Source organism: Amblyraja radiata, chromosome 7 (assembly GCF_010909765.2).
Source record: "Amblyraja radiata isolate CabotCenter1 chromosome 7, sAmbRad1.1.pri, whole genome shotgun sequence".
Taxonomy (NCBI): Eukaryota; Metazoa; Chordata; class Chondrichthyes; order Rajiformes; family Rajidae; genus Amblyraja; species Amblyraja radiata.
In genome coordinates this window covers 34352054-34369936 of record NC_045962.1, presented here as the reverse complement: position 1 = coordinate 34369936, position 17883 = coordinate 34352054, and the positions used below count along the sequence as shown (strand labels likewise).

General features: G+C 42.9%; 1 protein-coding gene across 3 annotated transcripts in view; it reads left to right on the top strand.

Moving 5' to 3' along the window:
* The window catches only part of marchf7 (membrane associated ring-CH-type finger 7), a 41847-nt gene that overhangs the window by 6178 nt on the left and 17786 nt on the right, over window positions 1-17883 (top strand). For 2 of the 3 annotated variants that reach the window (XM_033024127.1, XM_033024129.1), the window contains 4 exons: window positions 3652-3805; window positions 9326-9470; window positions 9941-10060; window positions 11876-13025. In XM_033024127.1, the coding sequence (XP_032880018.1) occupies window positions 3653-3805; window positions 9326-9470; window positions 9941-10060; window positions 11876-13025 (1568 nt within the window). In that variant the 5' untranslated portion in view covers window position 3652. Of the gene's footprint in view, window positions 1-1040; window positions 1084-3651; window positions 3806-9325; window positions 9471-9940; window positions 10061-11875; window positions 13026-17883 lie in introns of those variants that run through there. The other variant, XM_033024128.1, reaches the window with a different exon arrangement.

The window sequence follows — 17883 nt, the reverse complement described above, 5'->3', positions numbered from 1 at the left end:
ACCGCGGAGTCTTGTAGCATGAAAATGTCCCTTTTGACCCAATGAGTCCACAATAACCATCTAGTCCCCATCTTGCACTCATGTCCTTTTGTCTTCCTACATTTTACTCAACTTCTCTCCCACAAAGTAAGTGAAAATCATTCACTGTAAACTACTTTTTTCCCCATGCTAACCAAGCGGTAATTGAGAGTGACCAACTACTCTACCAACCTGTATGTCATTGGGATGTAGGGGCAAACTAACATCTTACTGAAACCCAAGCGCATTTTGCATGCAGCTGCTACAATTTTGGTTTCCTGTTCCTCAGACTAAATCGACTGCAACACATCGACCACATGACATGATTTGTACTGACCTCGCCTCTGACACGTCGATTGATATCTTAAAGTCATAGAGTCATACAGCATGGAAACAGGCCCTATGGCCTAACTTGCCCATGCCGACAAAGATGCCTCATCTCCACTAGTCCCATCTGCCTGCGCATGATTCGTATTCCTCTAAACGTTTCCTGTACCTGTCCAAATGTCTTTTAAATGGTGTTACAGTACCTGCTTCAACTACCTCCTCTGGCAGCTTATTCCATACACCCACCAACCTGTGTGTGAAAAAGTTGCCTCTCATGTTCCTATTAGATCTTTTCCCTCTCACCTTAAACCTATGTACCCTGATCCTTGGTCCGATTACTCTGGGTAAAAAAACTCTGTTGGTGCTAGTAGTTTTGTTTTTACTTTAACTGTTCAATTATAGACACAAAATGCTCGAGCAGCATCTGCCTGATCCGCGGAGTTACCCCAGCATTTTTAAAAGTGTTTTTTTAGCTTAGAGATACAGCATGGAAACAGGCCCTTTCGGCCCACCGGGTCCGCGCCGACCTGCGATCCCCGCACATTAACACTATCCTATACCAACTATAGACCATTTTTACGTTTACCAAGCCAATTAACCTACATACCTGTATGTAGTGTGGGTGGAAATCGAAGATCTCGGAGAAAACCCATGCAGGTCATGGGGAGAATGTACAAACCCCGTACAGACAGCACCCGTAGTCTGGATCGAACCTGGGTCTCTGGCGCTGCATTCGCTGTAAGGCAGCAAATCACCAGCATCTGCAGGTCCTTTTCATTACATTTTAACTGTTCACGTTGCCTAGTAGTAGCAATGTTACAAAATTTTGAGATTTAAAAAATCAAGTCTGTAATTTATCCCATCAGATAAAGCATAAAAAGAAGTTTAATTTGACTAATTCACTTTCATATCTCATGTATTTAAAAAGTTATGGCCATTTTCATACTCGGAAATTAGCATCTTGTTCCCTATTGATTTTCTATGGACGTAACAAAAAAGCTGTGATCGTGGACAGTCAAAAGCCCATAACTTTCTTAAAAATTAAGAGAACTGAATGAAATTTTCAGTTATCATAGATTGAAGCATTCTGAAACAAATATAAAATAATCTTACTTGGATGACCTGAAATTAAAGCATATAATTAGTTAGTTACCCAAGTGTAGCTAATTTCAAACTTCAATTACTAGATCTAAACATCTATCCATTTCTTAATAAATGATTAACATTTTTAAATAGCCTAAGTGTGCAAATAATATTCATAAATAATTCACAATAAAACATGATTTTTAAATCTCATTTACATTAATTTATAGGCCAAATGGAAGGAATTTAGTGTTCAATTGCTGTAAATTAAAGTCCATTTTAAATCAGCTTTCTAGTGGGATCCTGTGGAACGCGCTGGTTTAGAACGTTCACATTGCGGTAGATTTGTGCCCTCAAATGCCCAGAAAAATACTGCGGGATATAATGGGGCCAAAATGAGCTACTCGCAATATTAAACTTTGTATAAAGGGATCTTAAGAAGCCCTTTTTAATGTAAAAATAAGCTACATACCTTCTGTGGTTTGCTCTATGAGACCCTGACGGCTGTCGGTGGTCGCAGGTTTAGAGATTGATTTTTAAACTACTATAACTATTATCCAAGGCCTTTAAAACTAATAATAGCTTTTGCGACGGGGTCTTCCAGCGATTTTTCGTTAATAATTAACAAGGCTGAACATCTTCGATTTGAACAGCCTAGAGAAAATCGCGTTTTAAACCCGCCCCCCTCTAAACGGCGCCAAAATCGCGCACACCCGCAGCGACAGATTTTCAGCGACGCTTCAGGTAGGCTTTGCAACATACCTACTAGTAGTTGTAGTCTAAATGTATCATCTACTATTGTATTCTATCATTAGCGCTATCAATCAATCAAAATTTAACCTCTGATTTTCTTCTCATTTACCTTGCCCTGCATAAGCTTCTGGAAACTAAACCAACTGAAATGTTAAATTTGACTTTGATACCACATTCTACCTCATGTATTTTCTTTTTTTTCTGGCTTTGCCTCAGAATTCAAGCATTTGTAATATTTAGCTTTCTGTCCTGCTGTGAGGTATTTTGCCTCTTGAGCCGCTCTAAATTCATAAGTTATAGGAGCAGAATTAGGCCATTAGGCCAAATCTACTCCGCCATTCATTCATGGCTTGTCTATCTTTTCCTTTCAAACCCATTCGCCTGCCTTCTCCCCATAATGCTTGCTAATCACAAATCTGTCAATCTCAGCCTTAAAAGTAAATGTCAACACTTTTGTGGGTGGGTGATGCTGTTAAAAGTTGTGAATTTTTTAAACTAAAGTTTGAATTCTAATTCTGGTGATGGGTGGAAGGAAGGGAGAGAAGCATATCGTGTTTCTTAATTTTTATACTTTGTCCTGAGCTCATGGGGAAGTTAATCTTAATTAGAAAGGTTAAGTGTGGTCTTGTACTGTCATTGTGCTACACACAGTGACTCATTTATGTCTGAAGTACTTGTCTAAAGTACCAGTCATGCTGTCCAAAATGTCAGAAGCAGTGAAATTACTAGTTGGGATCTAATAAAATAACTAGAAAATGTTATTATTATGGTACCGTATTGAGCATGTTTACTGTTTTCTGTTTGGGAATTTATTTGGGTAAAATGCAGGTTATTTACCTAAAGATTTGTTGTGCTCTCAACCTTTTCAAAATAATCCACAATCCATGTGTACAGAAAGTGCCTCAAATCTTCTGTTCCCGGCACAGAGGATATGAGATAGCCTGGAGATTTAAATAGCACAGCAGTAGAGTTGCTGCCCTACAACCCGAGAGACCCGAGTTTGATCCTTACTATGTGTGCTGTTTGTACGGAGTTTGTACGATCTCCCTGTGACCATGTGGGTTTCCACTGGGTGTTCCGATTTCCTTCCACATTCCAAAGAAGTGCAGATTAATGGCTTCTGTAAAGTGGGGGGGGGGGGGGGGGAGGAAGGCTTAAACAAATCTGAGTGTTTCTGAAGATGATATCACAGTTTCAATTGTGAAGAGCTTGATCAACTATGGCTTGGATCAGATGGCTTTCTAATGGTAAACCAAGCCGGCTTTTGTTAGCTCACCAGGCAACAAGATCTGGGCCGATTTAGAACGATGAAACATCAATGTTAGATGTAAGCTTTGTTAAACAACACCTTTTTAACCAACACTGTAATTGGAAATAATTGTGGTTATTCAGTAATCTTAATATCTAAAGAGTTAAAATGCACAGGTCTGATTCATTGTCAAAAGTAAAAACACTTTGTCATGTTTTAAGGATGGATCCCAAGCCTACAAGAAGAGTATCTGAAGTGCATAATGCTTCATCAACATCTGCATCAGGAGCAAAAATGTTATATGAGGGTAGATCAAATGTCTTGGATGACTTCTATGCAACAAAAGAAAATGAAAAGCATGAAGCTGAATTTCAGGTGACGCCATTTTTCATCTCTTTTTGTTTTCTGCAGCTGTGAGTTAAATAGCTACATTAATGCTTTTTAATAAATAATGCCCAAGTCACTGAACAGAAAATGGAGGGAATAAAAGAACACAGTGCTGGAGTAGCTCAGCGGGTCAGGCAGCCTCTCTGTATAACATGGATAGGTGACATTTTGACTCAAGACCCTTTGTTCATTGTCAGTGTTCGTCTAGTGTGGTTGAAGGATGGTGTCGTAGTAGTAGGGATTTGTGTTTTTTTGGGGTGGGGAGGGGGAGGGGGGGGGGGGGGAAGGAAAGCCATGATTGCATGATGTGAATTAATGGGAGAAGACAAGATTGCTTGAAAAGAGCACTTTGCTGAAATCTAGTCTGGTGGTAAATTGGACAAGTCTTTTGGTTGCGGACAAAAAAACAGATTTGAAAATGTCCTAGTGTTTCATATGATGCACGCTTAACAAATAACTAAAGTATGGCCAGTTATTGTTAAAGGTGTTGTTTGTGGTTTGGTCATTAGAAATATTAATGCCATTACTCTCAAATGTGTCTCGTTGGTTTCAATTTCCAAAAGACAGTAATGCTAAATCAGACCATGTAAGTGAATTATGCAGCAGTAGCTATTTGCAGTGGATTACAACACGAGTTTTGTTGAACAAGCCTGAGTCCATCCCAGCTGCCTGAGATAGTATAGCAATTTGTGTCTTTGATAACAAATTAAGACTCGAACGTGTTGATGTGGGACCTATGTTACAGGCTAGATTTGATCCCGTATTCAGCCTTGAATTGCTCCTGGTATATCTTTCCATCTCCATTTTTAAAGTGTTGGTTTGCTTATGTTGAACAGTTGGTTCAATGTTTCTTCACAATAGATTTGCAAGTTTAAAGTTGACATTAGATAGACACAAAAAGCTGGAGTAACTCAGTGGGACAGGCAGCATGTCTGAGGAGAAGGAATGGGTGACGTTTCGGGTTGAGACCCTTCTTCAGACATTGTTGACATTGTTTCCTTTGAACAAACTAGCTAAATGTTATCCTTAATAGATAACGCTTCTATCTTTCAAGGTCCGAGAGTAATTACTGTGTCGACTTTGGGTATATTGGGTAGAGCTGGCAGTTTTTGTTGTTGTTTTTTTTTAAATATTTTATTAGAAGCAATTGTACAAGGAGAAAGTAATTGACATAACAATTATACAATCTTCGTACAGCTTCAATGTTAACATTTTATAAACTAATAACTAAATCGGAAAAAAGAAAAAAGGAAAGAAGGGAAAGGAAGAAGAAAGGTAAAAGAAAAGAAAGAATTTCGATAAAGATACGAAAGAGAAAAAAGAAAAACCCCTGAACTAACGAAGAAATGAAAAAAGCGGAGATATATCCCACTACCCTTCCCTACGTCCGCTCACCTGACCCTAATGTCGGTTTTGAATTTGTGTTCAACCATTATGTTGTTGAAGAAATTCCATGAAAGGAGACCATATTTTGGAAAATTGATCTGGTTTGTCAGACAAACCAAGCCTTATTTTTTCTAAATGTAGTGTCTCGGTCATTTCAGTCCACATCTTCACTGTGGGAACTGTTATCTTTTTCCAGAATTTAAGTTTAAGTTTTTTTTCGCAGTTATTAAACCATAGTCAAGGAAGCGTCTTTGGAATATCGTTAACTTAGGGCAGCCCTCTGACATTCCTAATATTATTAATTTTGAATCTGACTCCAATTGAATTTTGAGTGTTTTAGAAATGATATTGAATATTCCCGTCCAGAAGTTTTGTATTTTTATACAGGATACAAAAGAATGGGTTAGGGTGGCTTCTTGGAAGTGACATTTATCACAGAGAGGAGAGACAGTTGGGAAGATCTTGTTCAATTTAGTCTTTGAGTAGTATAACCTATGCAATACTTTGAATTGTATCAGGCAATGCCTGGCATTTAAAGAACAGTAATGTATGTATAGTAGGCTTTCCTCCCATATATCTTTCGAAATGGGTAAACCCAGCTCATCCTCCCATGCTCGCCTATAAATCTCAGAAGGTGGGGTGTCAATATTTAGAAGAGTGTTATAAATGTAAGATATCAACTTACTTGTATCGGCATGTCTATTCAAACAATCGTCTAATATATCTGGACCCATAAGAGGACAGTCTTGTGTATATGTTTTCACATAATCTCGGATTTGAAGGTATCTAAAAAAACTGTTGGCATTCAAGTGATATTTCTCCTGTAGTTCTTGAAAAGAAGAGAGAGATCCCTTCTTATAGAGGTCTCCCACAGTATTGATTCCCATGTTCTTCCATTGAACAAACACCATATCTAAAGTAGACGGTTTAAACGAGGGATTATTTGCAATAGGAAGAAGGAGACCAGGCAGTTTTAAAGGTTTTTTTTCACATGACATTAATATTTTTTAAAGAAAAAGGAAACTGGCCATTAATTTAAAGTATTAGACGTGCCCGCATTCTGCAGCTATAGTCTCGAGCAATATAAATGTAGTTGAATTTGCTTGTGATAGAGGCATCAGATGGCAGGACAAATCTGCTGAGTATCTTGAGCTGGATCTCATTTCATAGGAACTGTTAATCTTTGTTTCACAAGAATAAGTCTAACCTGAGAGCATGTGCTGTCAAATGCAGATGTTCTGGACGTATATATGGAACACAGAGTCTGGCGACGGATTTGAACTGTCATTGATTTTAGCAAGTTGTAGAGCTGCAGACTAGAAAGTAAAGGAAAGCTTGTTTTTCTTGTTCTTTTTTTAGCTTTTTTAAATCTTCAATTCTATTCAATATTAATTTCTAGCTATTTTTATGTCTCAAGGTTAGATATTTACAAAAAAAAAGATACACCTATTTGGCCAAACATAGGTAATAATAATAATAATAAATTTTATTTATGGGCGCCTTTCAAGAGTCTCAAGGACACCTTACAAAAATTTAGCAGTTAGAGGAAAAACATGTAAGGGGAATGAAAATAAATAGTAGAGACATGACTAGTACACAAATTAAAGACAGAATTCAATTCAAAACACAATATGAGGCAATTCATGCACAGATGAAAAGGGAGGGGGACGTGGGGCTAAGGATAGGCAGAGGTGAAGAGATGGGTCTTGAGGCGGGACTGGAAGATGGTGAGGGACACAGAATTGTGGATCAGTTGGGGGAGGGAGTTCCAGAGCCTGGGAGCTGCCCTGGAGAAGGCTCTGTCCCCAAAACTGCGGAGGTTGGACTTGTGGATGGAGAGGAGACCGGCTGATGTGGATCTGAGGAACCGTGAGGGTTGGTAGGGGGAGAGGAGGTCAGTGAGATATGGGGGGACCAGATGGTGGAGGGCTTTGTAGGTGAGGATCAGGATTTTGTAAGTGATCCGGTGGGAGATGGGAAGCCAGTGAAGTTGTTTGAGGACTGGAGTGATGTGATGCCAGGATTTGGTGTGGGTGATGAGTCGGGCGGCTGCGTTCAGGACCAGCTGGAGTCAGTTGATGTAGGTGGAGCTGATGCCAAGGAGAAGTGAGTTGCAATAGTCCAGTCGGGAGGAGATGAAGGCATGGATGAGTCTTTCAGCAGCGGGAGGTGCGAGAGAGGGTCTGAGTTTGGCGATGTTGCGGAGATGAAAGAAGGAGGTTTTAATGACATGGCGGATGTGAGGCTCAAGGGAGAGGGTGGAATCAAAGATCACGCCAAGGTTGCGGGCCTGGGGAGACAGTGGTGCCGTCGATGGTGAGAGTGGGGTTATTGATTTTGCTGAGTGTGGATTTGGAGCCTATGAGGAGGAATTCTGTCTTATCGCTGTTGAGTTTGAGGAAGTTATGTTGCATCCAGGTTTTTATGGATGACAAACAGGAGTTGATATGGGAGAGGGGGGGGGGGGGGGGGATTTGGTGCCGAGGTAGATCTGGGTGTCATTGGCGTAACAGTCGAAGTCCAGGTTGAAGTGGCGGAGTATCTGACCAAGGGGGAGGATGTAGATGATGAAGAGGAGGGGGCCGAGTACGGAGCCTTGGGGAACGCCTTGAGTGACTGTGGCTGTAGCAGAGGTGTGGTTATGGAGAGAGATGAAGTCGGATCTGTTGGAAAGGTAGGAACGGAGCCAGTTGAGTGCAGAACCTTCAATGCCGAGGTCTTTGAGTCTGGTGAGCAGGATGTTATGGTTCACTGTATCGAAGGCTGCGCTCAGGTCGAGGAGGATGAGGATGTTGAGGGAACCAGTGTCAGCAGAGGTGAGGGGGTCGTTGACTTTGAGGAGAGCAGTTTCTGTGCTATGGAGGGGGCGAAAGCCAGATTGGAGGGGTTCAAGTAGGTTATACGCAAGGAGGTGGGAATGAAGTTGTGACGCAACGATACGCTCCAGGGTTTTTGAAAGAAAGGGGAGGTTTGATATTGGGCGGTAGTTAATGAGAGAGGAGGGATCAAGACCAGGTTTCTTCAGGTAGGTGGAACTAGTGTAGATGGGGACATCTTTTTCGGCATGCTGCATGACTCTATGAAGGCTGGAGTAACTCAGTGGGTTAAGTAGTATCTCAAGGATATGAATAACATTTTGGGTCAGGCCCCTTCAGAGTCATGGTATTGGGTGGAAAAAGCTGGAAGAGGTGGGGGCAGGACAAAGCATATAATCCTCCAACACTTTTGCCACCTCCAACGGGATCCCACTACTGGCCACATCTTCCCATCTCCACCCCTTTCTGCTTTCCGCAAAGACTGTTCACTCCGAACTACCCGGTCAACTTGTCCCTTCCCACCCAAACCACCCCCTCTCCAGGTACTTTCCGCTGCAACCGCAGGAGATGCAACACCTGTCCCGTTACCTCCCCCCTCAACTCTATCCAAGGTCCCTGACAGTCTTTTCAGATGAGGCAGAGGTTCACTTGCACCTCCTCCAACCTCATCTACTGTATCCGCTGTTCTAGGTGTCAACTTCTGTACATCGGCGAGACCGAGTGCAGACCCTGGGCAAATTGGAGGAACTGCGCCTCATATTTTATTTGGGTCGCTTACACCGCAGCGGTATGAACATTGACTTCTCTAACTGCAAATAGCCCTTGCTTTCTCTCTCTCTCCATCCCCTCCCTCTTCCCAATATTCCTACCAGTTTTACTGTCTCCGACTACATTCTATCTCTGTCCCACCCACTCCCCTGACATCAGTCTGAAGAATGGTCTCGACCCGAAATGTCACCCATTCCTTCTCTCCAGAGATGCTGCTTGTCCTGCTGAGTTACTCTAGCGCTTTGGATCTACCTGGGGGCAGGACAAAGCCAGGCGAATGATAGGTGGATAAAATGAGGGTGGGCTTGACTGGTAGATAAAGGGCAGAGGTGATAAGGCCTAATAAAGAAAAACTAGTTACATCTTCAACTGTCTAACATTTTATGAGCAGTGTTGGTTTCCAAAATTGTTCACTTTTTATACTCGGCTGATTGCATAGGTATAGGAATAATGTTTAATATTCATTGACTTGTTTCTTTTAGCGTATACAGTTTTCAATATCTGAAATTTGTTATTTATATTATGTTCACCTTTGCAGCCTACTTTATATAGTGAACCAGATACACCTCCCGGGACACCTTCTGGATTTTTAACTCCGCCTGTGAACAGTGATTCTAAGAGGCCTAAACTTGTATCAACATGCTCATCCAGCAATAATACCAATTGCTTCAGCAATTGTTCAGGTATTTTCATCAAACTTGCATGCACACGAACTTGCATCGATTTTTAGTCTATAGTTTGTGTAAAGCATTGAACTGCCTCAGGGGCAATCTCCTTGTGGAGAGTACACCCCTCCCCTTTTGTTCTTTTTCTTGTGGTAATGCAAGGGATCCATTGCCAGAGGACTAGTTGTCTATTTGGTGGGCTGCCTGTGGTGCCAAGGTTTCTAACGGGGTTAGGCAATGGACTGGATCATGCACCCATCTGGCTTTCTGCCATTAAATTACTGTGGGGGAAATCAGCTGTATGTTTTATGCTGTAGAGTACTGTTTGGTATTTAAAACAGCGATTTTCAATTTGGGTAGTATATATATCCAGGTGAATATTGTACTGTTTACATATCATAACATTGGTTTGTTGTGCTTTTGAATTTTAGTTCATGCCTGGTAAAGTTCAATTATCACAAGATTCAAACCAGATAATTCCTTCCCAGATTCGATTTGGGCGAGTCGGTTCCCAAGATCACCAGTACCATTCAGTTCAACATCAAGAACTGAAGCTCCCCTCTGCAAAGAAAACGAGATGGAAAGAACAGAATCCAGTCAAAGAGAAGGTGATAGTTATAATTACCACTGTGTGTTCTTGATGTTATTCTCTTATTGAAAATAGAGCATGGCTAATATGGAACAAAATGCATGTTTGGATAAAACATTTACTGGAATAGCTATTCATGTAATGCAAAATTTAAATAATTGCTGAATGTTTTAAGTGCTCTTTCTCATTGTTTATAGTCCATAACCTTATGCAGTCATCATTTATGTAAACATGGAATAATACAGCAGAGGAAAGGGCCCTTTGGCCCACAATGTTTGTGTTGCCCATGATGCCTAGCTGATCTGATCTCATTCGCCTGCATATCCCTCTATTCCCTGCATTTTCATGTGCCTATCCACAAACCACTTAAACGCCACTATTGTAACTCTCCAGTGTTGATGCAATCCAGGCTCCCAACACTCGGTTAAAAAAAAAAACTTGCTCGCCTATTACCATTAAAATTTCCCCCTCTCTCCTTTTAGCTATGCCTTCTAGCATTGGATATTTCCACCAATGGAAAAAGGTTCTGACTGCACCCTATCCATGCTTCTCATAAATGTATATACTTCTATCAAGTCTCCCCTCAACCTCTGACCTTCCAGACAACAATCCCAGTCTATTCAGCCTCTCCCTGTAGCTGAACCTTTAATCCAGACAGCATTCTAGTAAACCACATCTGCACCATCTCCAAAGCTTTCATGTCTTTCCTGTAATGGAGCAACCAGACTGCACGCAATATTCCAAATGCAGCCAAACCAGTCTTAGAGCTCATCATGACTTCATGACACGTACTCAAAGCCCCCTAGCGATGAAGCAAACCAAATGCCTTCATTACCACCTCATCTACTCATGTTGCCACCTTTAGAAGCTTTGAACTTGGAATCCAAGATCCCTCTGCACATCAATGTTGTTCAGGATCTTGCCAAGGGCTGATTTTTGATTTTATCAAAATGCTGCTGATATATATTAGTTACTTGAGGTGTAACTTTAAAAACATTTTGAATTGGAATTTGAATTTGTTATATTTTGCATATTTCTGAACAATTTGTGTGGAACATGTTTATTTACATAACGCTTGTAACTTGATGGCACACTTGTCCTGATTAGAAAAGTGCTGACATTTGAAAGATAAATATGCATGCAAATTGTCTGTCGGTTTCGAATTAATATTTCCATGTGGATTCTTATGTGTGTTTGTAATGGGCTCGACTACATCCACACTTACTTGCAGTCTTTGGCACAGCTGTGGCCAAACCAAGTTTTGATGCATCCGACAGGATGCTCACTATGATGAGAGATGTTGGAGAAAGGCCACACTTCCTTAGTTTTCGGACTGGGGCATGTCTACCATTTGGTTTCCAAGCAATAACCAACTCCTGTGTCTAGCTGACATTGAGGGAGAGATTGTGTAGGAAGGAACGGCAGATGCTGGTTTAAACCAAAGATAGACACAAAAAGCTGGAATAATTCATCGGGACACGCATCATCTCTGGAGAGAAGGAATGGGTGACGTTTCATGTTGAGGTCCTTCTTCAGAGAGAGGTTGTTGTTTGACACCATGTTGCTAATCGCTCTATCTCGTAATAGTTCAAGATTCAGCCCATTACAGTGGTGTAATCTGCAAACTTATAGATGTAGAATTTAGTTGTACAGACTCAAGTATAGGGAGTAGAGTACGGGGCTAAGAGCGCATCTTTGTTGTAAGTTACGCGTTGGGTTAAGAACTAAATGGACATTGGTTTCGTTCTGGTAACTCCATATCTGGTGCAAAGATGTTCTGAATATTTAAACGCATTTCAAAGATTTTCATTTTCAGTTATTGTTAACATTGCAGGTTTTGGAAGAGTTTTATCGTCACACGCACAAGGTGCAAGACCAAGGGAGACATTGTTTGGATCTTTAAGACGTACCACAACCAACTTAAGCAGAGCACTTTCCTCCGCTTCTCCAGACAATCCCTCTACGTTCTCCAGAGACTCCAGAAATTCTTCCCGATCTTTTGAGAGCAGCAGTTCTTCATCAGCTGTTGGAGTGATACAAAGGAGTGCAGAGGGTGGTTTCCTGCGAAGAGCTAGCACTTCAGAATCTGAAAGGAGAAATGCGTCTCTTTTGCAGACAAGGCCATTGGATGACTTGGCATCAGAATCGCCCAGTAGTCGGTGTAGACCGAGACAGCTCCTGTCACGCCTGGCATCAAGCATGTCTTCGACTTTCTCTAGCAACCGAATTTCTAATCGGGGCTATTCAAGTACAAGGCCTTTTGAAAGAGCGCATTCCTTGCAGCAAGCTGATAACGCATCATTTAGGGAAAGACCTGAACATGTGGCACAGGCTGATGCTAATGGCAGAGCAGTTGCTAACTTTTCTCCTAATCAATCCCCAGAATCTTCTCGGGGATTCGGATTTTTGAGGTGGAGAAGAACGGGGTCGCCAGCTGTTCTACAATCTCCGAACTTGATTGTTGGAGCAGAAAATTCGAGTACAAGGCCAAATGAATCTGAAAATAGAATGACTGCCTCTTGGTTTTCTTCACTGCAGAGTCGCTGTACCCCTCTCTCCAGAAGAGAAGGCAGAGATGAAACTGCTAATGGTATCATTAGTGAAGCCAGGGAACATCAGTCACCAATCCTCCAAAGGGCAGTTGGAACACTTCAAAACTCAAGCAGACAACAATCGGAGCGTGTTCATGGCGCTACAGCACCACCTACCAATGCTTTGCCTTCTACGGTTTCAGGCAGATCTTCAGCCCGCAACACGACACCAGAGACCCTGCCAACAAGAAGTACCTCAGAATTTAGAGAAGTTTTTTCTAATTCATTCATTCGCCTTTCTGTGCCTTGTGGCCCAGAACATGATTACTCCGAAGATGTACTGATAGCAGTAGACTTTGTAAATCCTACCAGAAGTCCTACTGAACAAGAGAAACAGAAAACTGCAAGTGCATCTTCAAAGGATCCGGAAAAGCTGAGAAAAATACAAGAAAGGTATATTTTTGTGCATTTGATTTAAACTGTTTCATCAACATTCATTGTTAATCTACTCTGCACTGTTGAATGGCTTTCAGGTAGAGAATTGTAATTAATTTCAGTGGAGATTATCGTCCGTTTGAGGTAGTTTTTATGTGGTTTGAAAGTAGTATCAGTCATTGGATAGCAGGTGTAGTCTGAATTGATGGGAGGAATGAGGGACCTTTAGAAGATGAAGGTTTAAAAAAAACCTGCAGGTGCCAGAAATCTGAAATATAAACAGCCAATGATGGTGGTGCTACCAAAGCTTGGGTCAACCCCAACACCTGTGGCAAGAGGAACGGTTAATGTTTCATGTCCAGGAGCCTTTGCTTAAGCTATGAAGAGCCTGAGACCTGAAATGTCACCTATTGCTCTTTCACAGATTATGACTGCCCTGAATATTTCTAGCAATTGCTGTTTGTTGGTCATAAAGGTTGCGTAACACAAAAACTGGCCCTTTGGCACATTTGAGTCAATGCTGACCATGCACTCATGTGCTCAAGATTCATTTTATTCTCCCCACATTGCCTTTTCAACTACTTTCGTCCTCAGCAGGATTTTGCCTACATGGGGCAATTTTCACTAGCCTATTAACCCACTAACTCCCTGTTTGGTATGTAGAAAGAAAGTGATGCACCTGGAAAATTTCATGCAGTCGCAGTGAGAATATGTGAATGCTACACAGACACGGGAGGTCAGGATTTAGTTGCTGGAGTTGTACAGCAATGGCTCGATCACCTGGTGGAAACCATCCATTTGGGGATTAAATTCATGCATAATAAGATGATTTTTTTGTCTGCATATCTGTAATATGAAAGTTGTTGCAATAATCCAAAGGTTCTGGTAACTTTCCCCCTTTTTTGCGACGAAGATGTGAGGCAGTAACCATCAGAAATACATGACCCAACTTTCAGTTTATGGTCTGAGATCAAATTATAGTTCAGATGATTGTGTTTGGATTAAATATTTAACTTTATCCAAGATGGCGCCTACCTGCGGCGACATTTTGCCAGCAGCACCACAGAATTTCATCAAATATAATATTTCCCAGCTCACCTGCATAAAAGAAACTGCAGAAAGCAGCAATGTAAGTGACAAGCTGCTAATGTATTTAAAAGCATTAGCGCAACTGCGATCTCCCAGAGGTGCCGACTGTATGGGAAATCTCGATCGAAAGGGAATCCTCGACCTCGTGGAAGCTCGCAGGGACATTAAGTACTTTACCTGTAAATACCGGGGAATCCTCCATGGAGCTCGGAAATGTGGCCCTCCGGCAGGATCTCCCGGCAGCAACGGAGCTGGATGTGCCGACTGCAAGGGAATTCCGGATTGCAGGGGAATCCCTGACCTCGCGGAGGCCCGCAGGTACAGTAAGTACTGTACCTGTAAACACCGGGGAGGCCTCCATGGAGTCCTGAAACGTGGCCGACGGGCAGGATTGCAAGTAAGACTGAAGCGCAGGGGACTACGACCCCCTCTCCCTACCATCCTACTAGCCAATGCACAATCTTTGGAAATTAAAGTGGAGGACTTAAGGTCAAGGCTGCTTTACCGAAGGGAGGTGAGGGAATGCTCTGTGTTCTGTTTCACAGAGACATGGCTCACCCCCAGACTCGGCTGTCCAGCCTGAATGTTTCTCCATCCATCATATGGACCGCACAAAGGCATCTGGGAAAAGGAGAGGCGGGGGTGTCTGCCTCATGGTCAACTCTTCGTGGTGCTCAGATATGGCAGTTTTGTCTAACTCCTGCTCCCCGCAGGAGTTCTCAAAACCTGTGCAGACCAACTAGCGGTGAAGTGCCGCCCCTTCTACCTCCCGAGGGAATTCTCCTCCATCATCCTGACCGCGGTCTACATCCCACCCCAGGCAGATTTCTGTCTAGCATTGGAGGAGCTGCATGCCATGGTCAATAAGCATCAGACAGCTTAACCCGAGGCATTCAAGAAAGCCAGCCTGAAAAAATCATTAGCAAACTACCACCAACATGTCGCCTGCAGCACCAGAGGATCAAACACCCTTGACCACTACTATTCGACCATTAAGGATGCCTATCGCTCTATTCCTCGCCCTCAGTTCAGGAAATCCGACCATTCAGCGGTGCTGCTTCTTCCAGCATACAGGCAACAACTGAAGAACGCACCCCCAGAAGTGAGGACTGCACAGAGCTGGTCTGGGGAGGCAGAGGAACAACTACAGGTCTGCTTGGAGTCAGTAGATTGGGCAATGTTTAAGGACTCGGCAACGGACCTGAATGAATACGCCACAGTCGGCAGACTTCATAAGCAGGTACACAAAATTGCTGGAGGAACTCAGCGGGTGCAGCAGCATCTATGGAGCGAAGGAAATAGGCGACGTTTCGGGCCGAAACCCTTCTTCATAAGCAAATGTGTGGAGGACTGCGTTCCTACAAAAACCTTCCGAGTGTTTCCTAACCAGAAGCCTTGGATGAACCAGGAGATCCGTATTCTTCTGAAGACCAGATCCCGGGCATTCAGGTCTGGTGACGCAGAGATCTATAAGAAGTCCAGATATGACCTTGACAAGGCCATCAAAAAGGCCAAACGGGACTTTCGCTCAAAGCTGGAGGATGGGGCGGATGTTCGGCAACTGACGTCAGAAGCTCCTTCGGGGGGGGGGGGGGTGAACCCTCGGAAAGCACCTGGACCTGATGGTATACCTGTCGAGTTCACAAAACCTGTGCAGACCAACTGGCCAGGGTTTTTACGGACATTTTCAACCACTCACTGCTGAGGTCTGAAGTTCCCACATGCTTTAAGAGGCCATCAATAATACCGGTGCCCAAGTAGAGTAAGGTGATGTGCCTCAATGACTATCGACCAATGGCACTAACATCCATGGTGATGAAGTGCTTTGAGAGGTTGGTTATGGGGCATATCAACTCCTACCTCAATAAGAACCCCGACCCACTACAGTTCGCCTACCGTCACAACAGGTCCACGGAGGATGCAATCTCACTAGCTCTCCACTCTGCACTGGACCACTTGGACAATAAAAACATTTACGTCAGGCTGTTGTTTATAAGCTACAGCTCGCCGTTCAATACCATCATCCCCTCCAAACGTTACGAAGCTCACGGAACTGGGTCTCTGTGCATCCCCCTGCAATTAGATCCTCGACTTCTCATCCACAGACCACAGTCTGTTCGAATTGGCAGAAACACTTCATCCTCAGCAATAATCAGTACGGGAGCACCTCAAGGCTGCGTGCTCAGCCCCCTGCTCTACTCTATACTCATGACTGTACAGCTGGACATAGTGTGAACTCCATTTTCAAGTTTGCAGACGACACCACCGTCGTGGGACGAATTACAGATGGTGATGAGTCGGAGTATAGAAGTGAGACCGACCAACTGGTGCCAGAACAACAACCTGGCTCTCAATATCAGCAAAACCAAAGAACTGATTGTGGACTTTGGAAGAGGAAGGTTGAGGACCCACAATCCTGTTTACATGGTGGAGAGAGTCAAAAACTTCAAATTCCTGGGCGTGCATATTTCCGATGATCTTTCCTGGACCCAGCACACTGATGCAATTATAAAGAAAGCACATCAGCACCTCTGCTTCCTGAGAAGGTTACGGAGATTCGGTATGTCAAAGAAGATTCTCTTGAACTTCTACAGGTGCACAGTAGAGAGCATATTGACTGGTTGCATTGTGGCCTGATTCGGCAACTTGAATGTCCAGGAGCGGAAAAGACTGCAAAAAGTTGTGAACACTGCCCAGTCCATCACCGGCTCTGACCTCCCCACCATCGAAGGGATTTATCAGAGTTGCTGCCTCAAAATGCAGCTAACATCATCAGAGACCCACGCCATCCTGGCCACACACTCATCTCACCACTGTCATCGGGAAGAAGATACAGGAGCCTGAAAACTGTAGCGTCCAGGAACAGCTTCTTCCCTACAACATAGTTTTTTGGTTATTTTGCTGTTGATGGACCTTAACCAAAAGGCAGCACATCGGCGTAGTTGGTAGAGCAGGTTTAGCACCATATAGCGCCAAGAGACCCGGGTTTCATGTTGACCTTGAGTGCTGTCTACAGTGCCCTCCATAATGTTTGGGACAAAGACCCATCATTTATTTATTTGCCTCTGTACTCCACAATTTGAGAATTATAATAGAAAAAAATCACATGTGGGTTAAAGTGCACATAGTCAGATTTTAATAAAGGCCATTTTTATACATTTCGGTTTCACCATGTAGAAATTACAGCAGTGTTTATACATAGTCCCCCCCCCATTTCAGGGCACCATAATGTTTGGGACACAGCAAAGTCATGTAAATGAAAGTAGTCATGTTTGGTAATTTGTTGCATATCCTTTGCATGCAATGACTGCTTGAAATCTGCGATTCATGGACATCACCAGTTGCTAGGTGTCTATTCTGGTGATGCTCTGCCATATTACAGCCATCTTTAGCTTATGCTTGTTTTGGGGGCTAGTTTTCAGTTTTCTCTTCAGCATTTAAAAGGCATGCTCAATTGGGTTCAGATCAGGTGATTGTCTTGGCAACTCAAGAATTGATATTTTTTTAGCTTTGAAAAACTCCTTTATTGCTTTGTTTGGGATCATTGTCTTGCTGTCGAATGAACCGCCGGCCAATGAGTTTTGAGGCATTTGTTTGAACTTGAGCAGAAAGGATGTGTCTATACACTTCAGAATTCATTATGCTACTACAGGTGCACAACCTTTTATCCGAAGATCCAAATAACGAAAACCTCCGAATAGCGGCCATTTTTTCGGTCCTTGAAGAAAGGTCCTTGAAAACGTTCACCGAGGGCGGCCCGCAGAGGTGACAGCGGAACCTCCGGTCG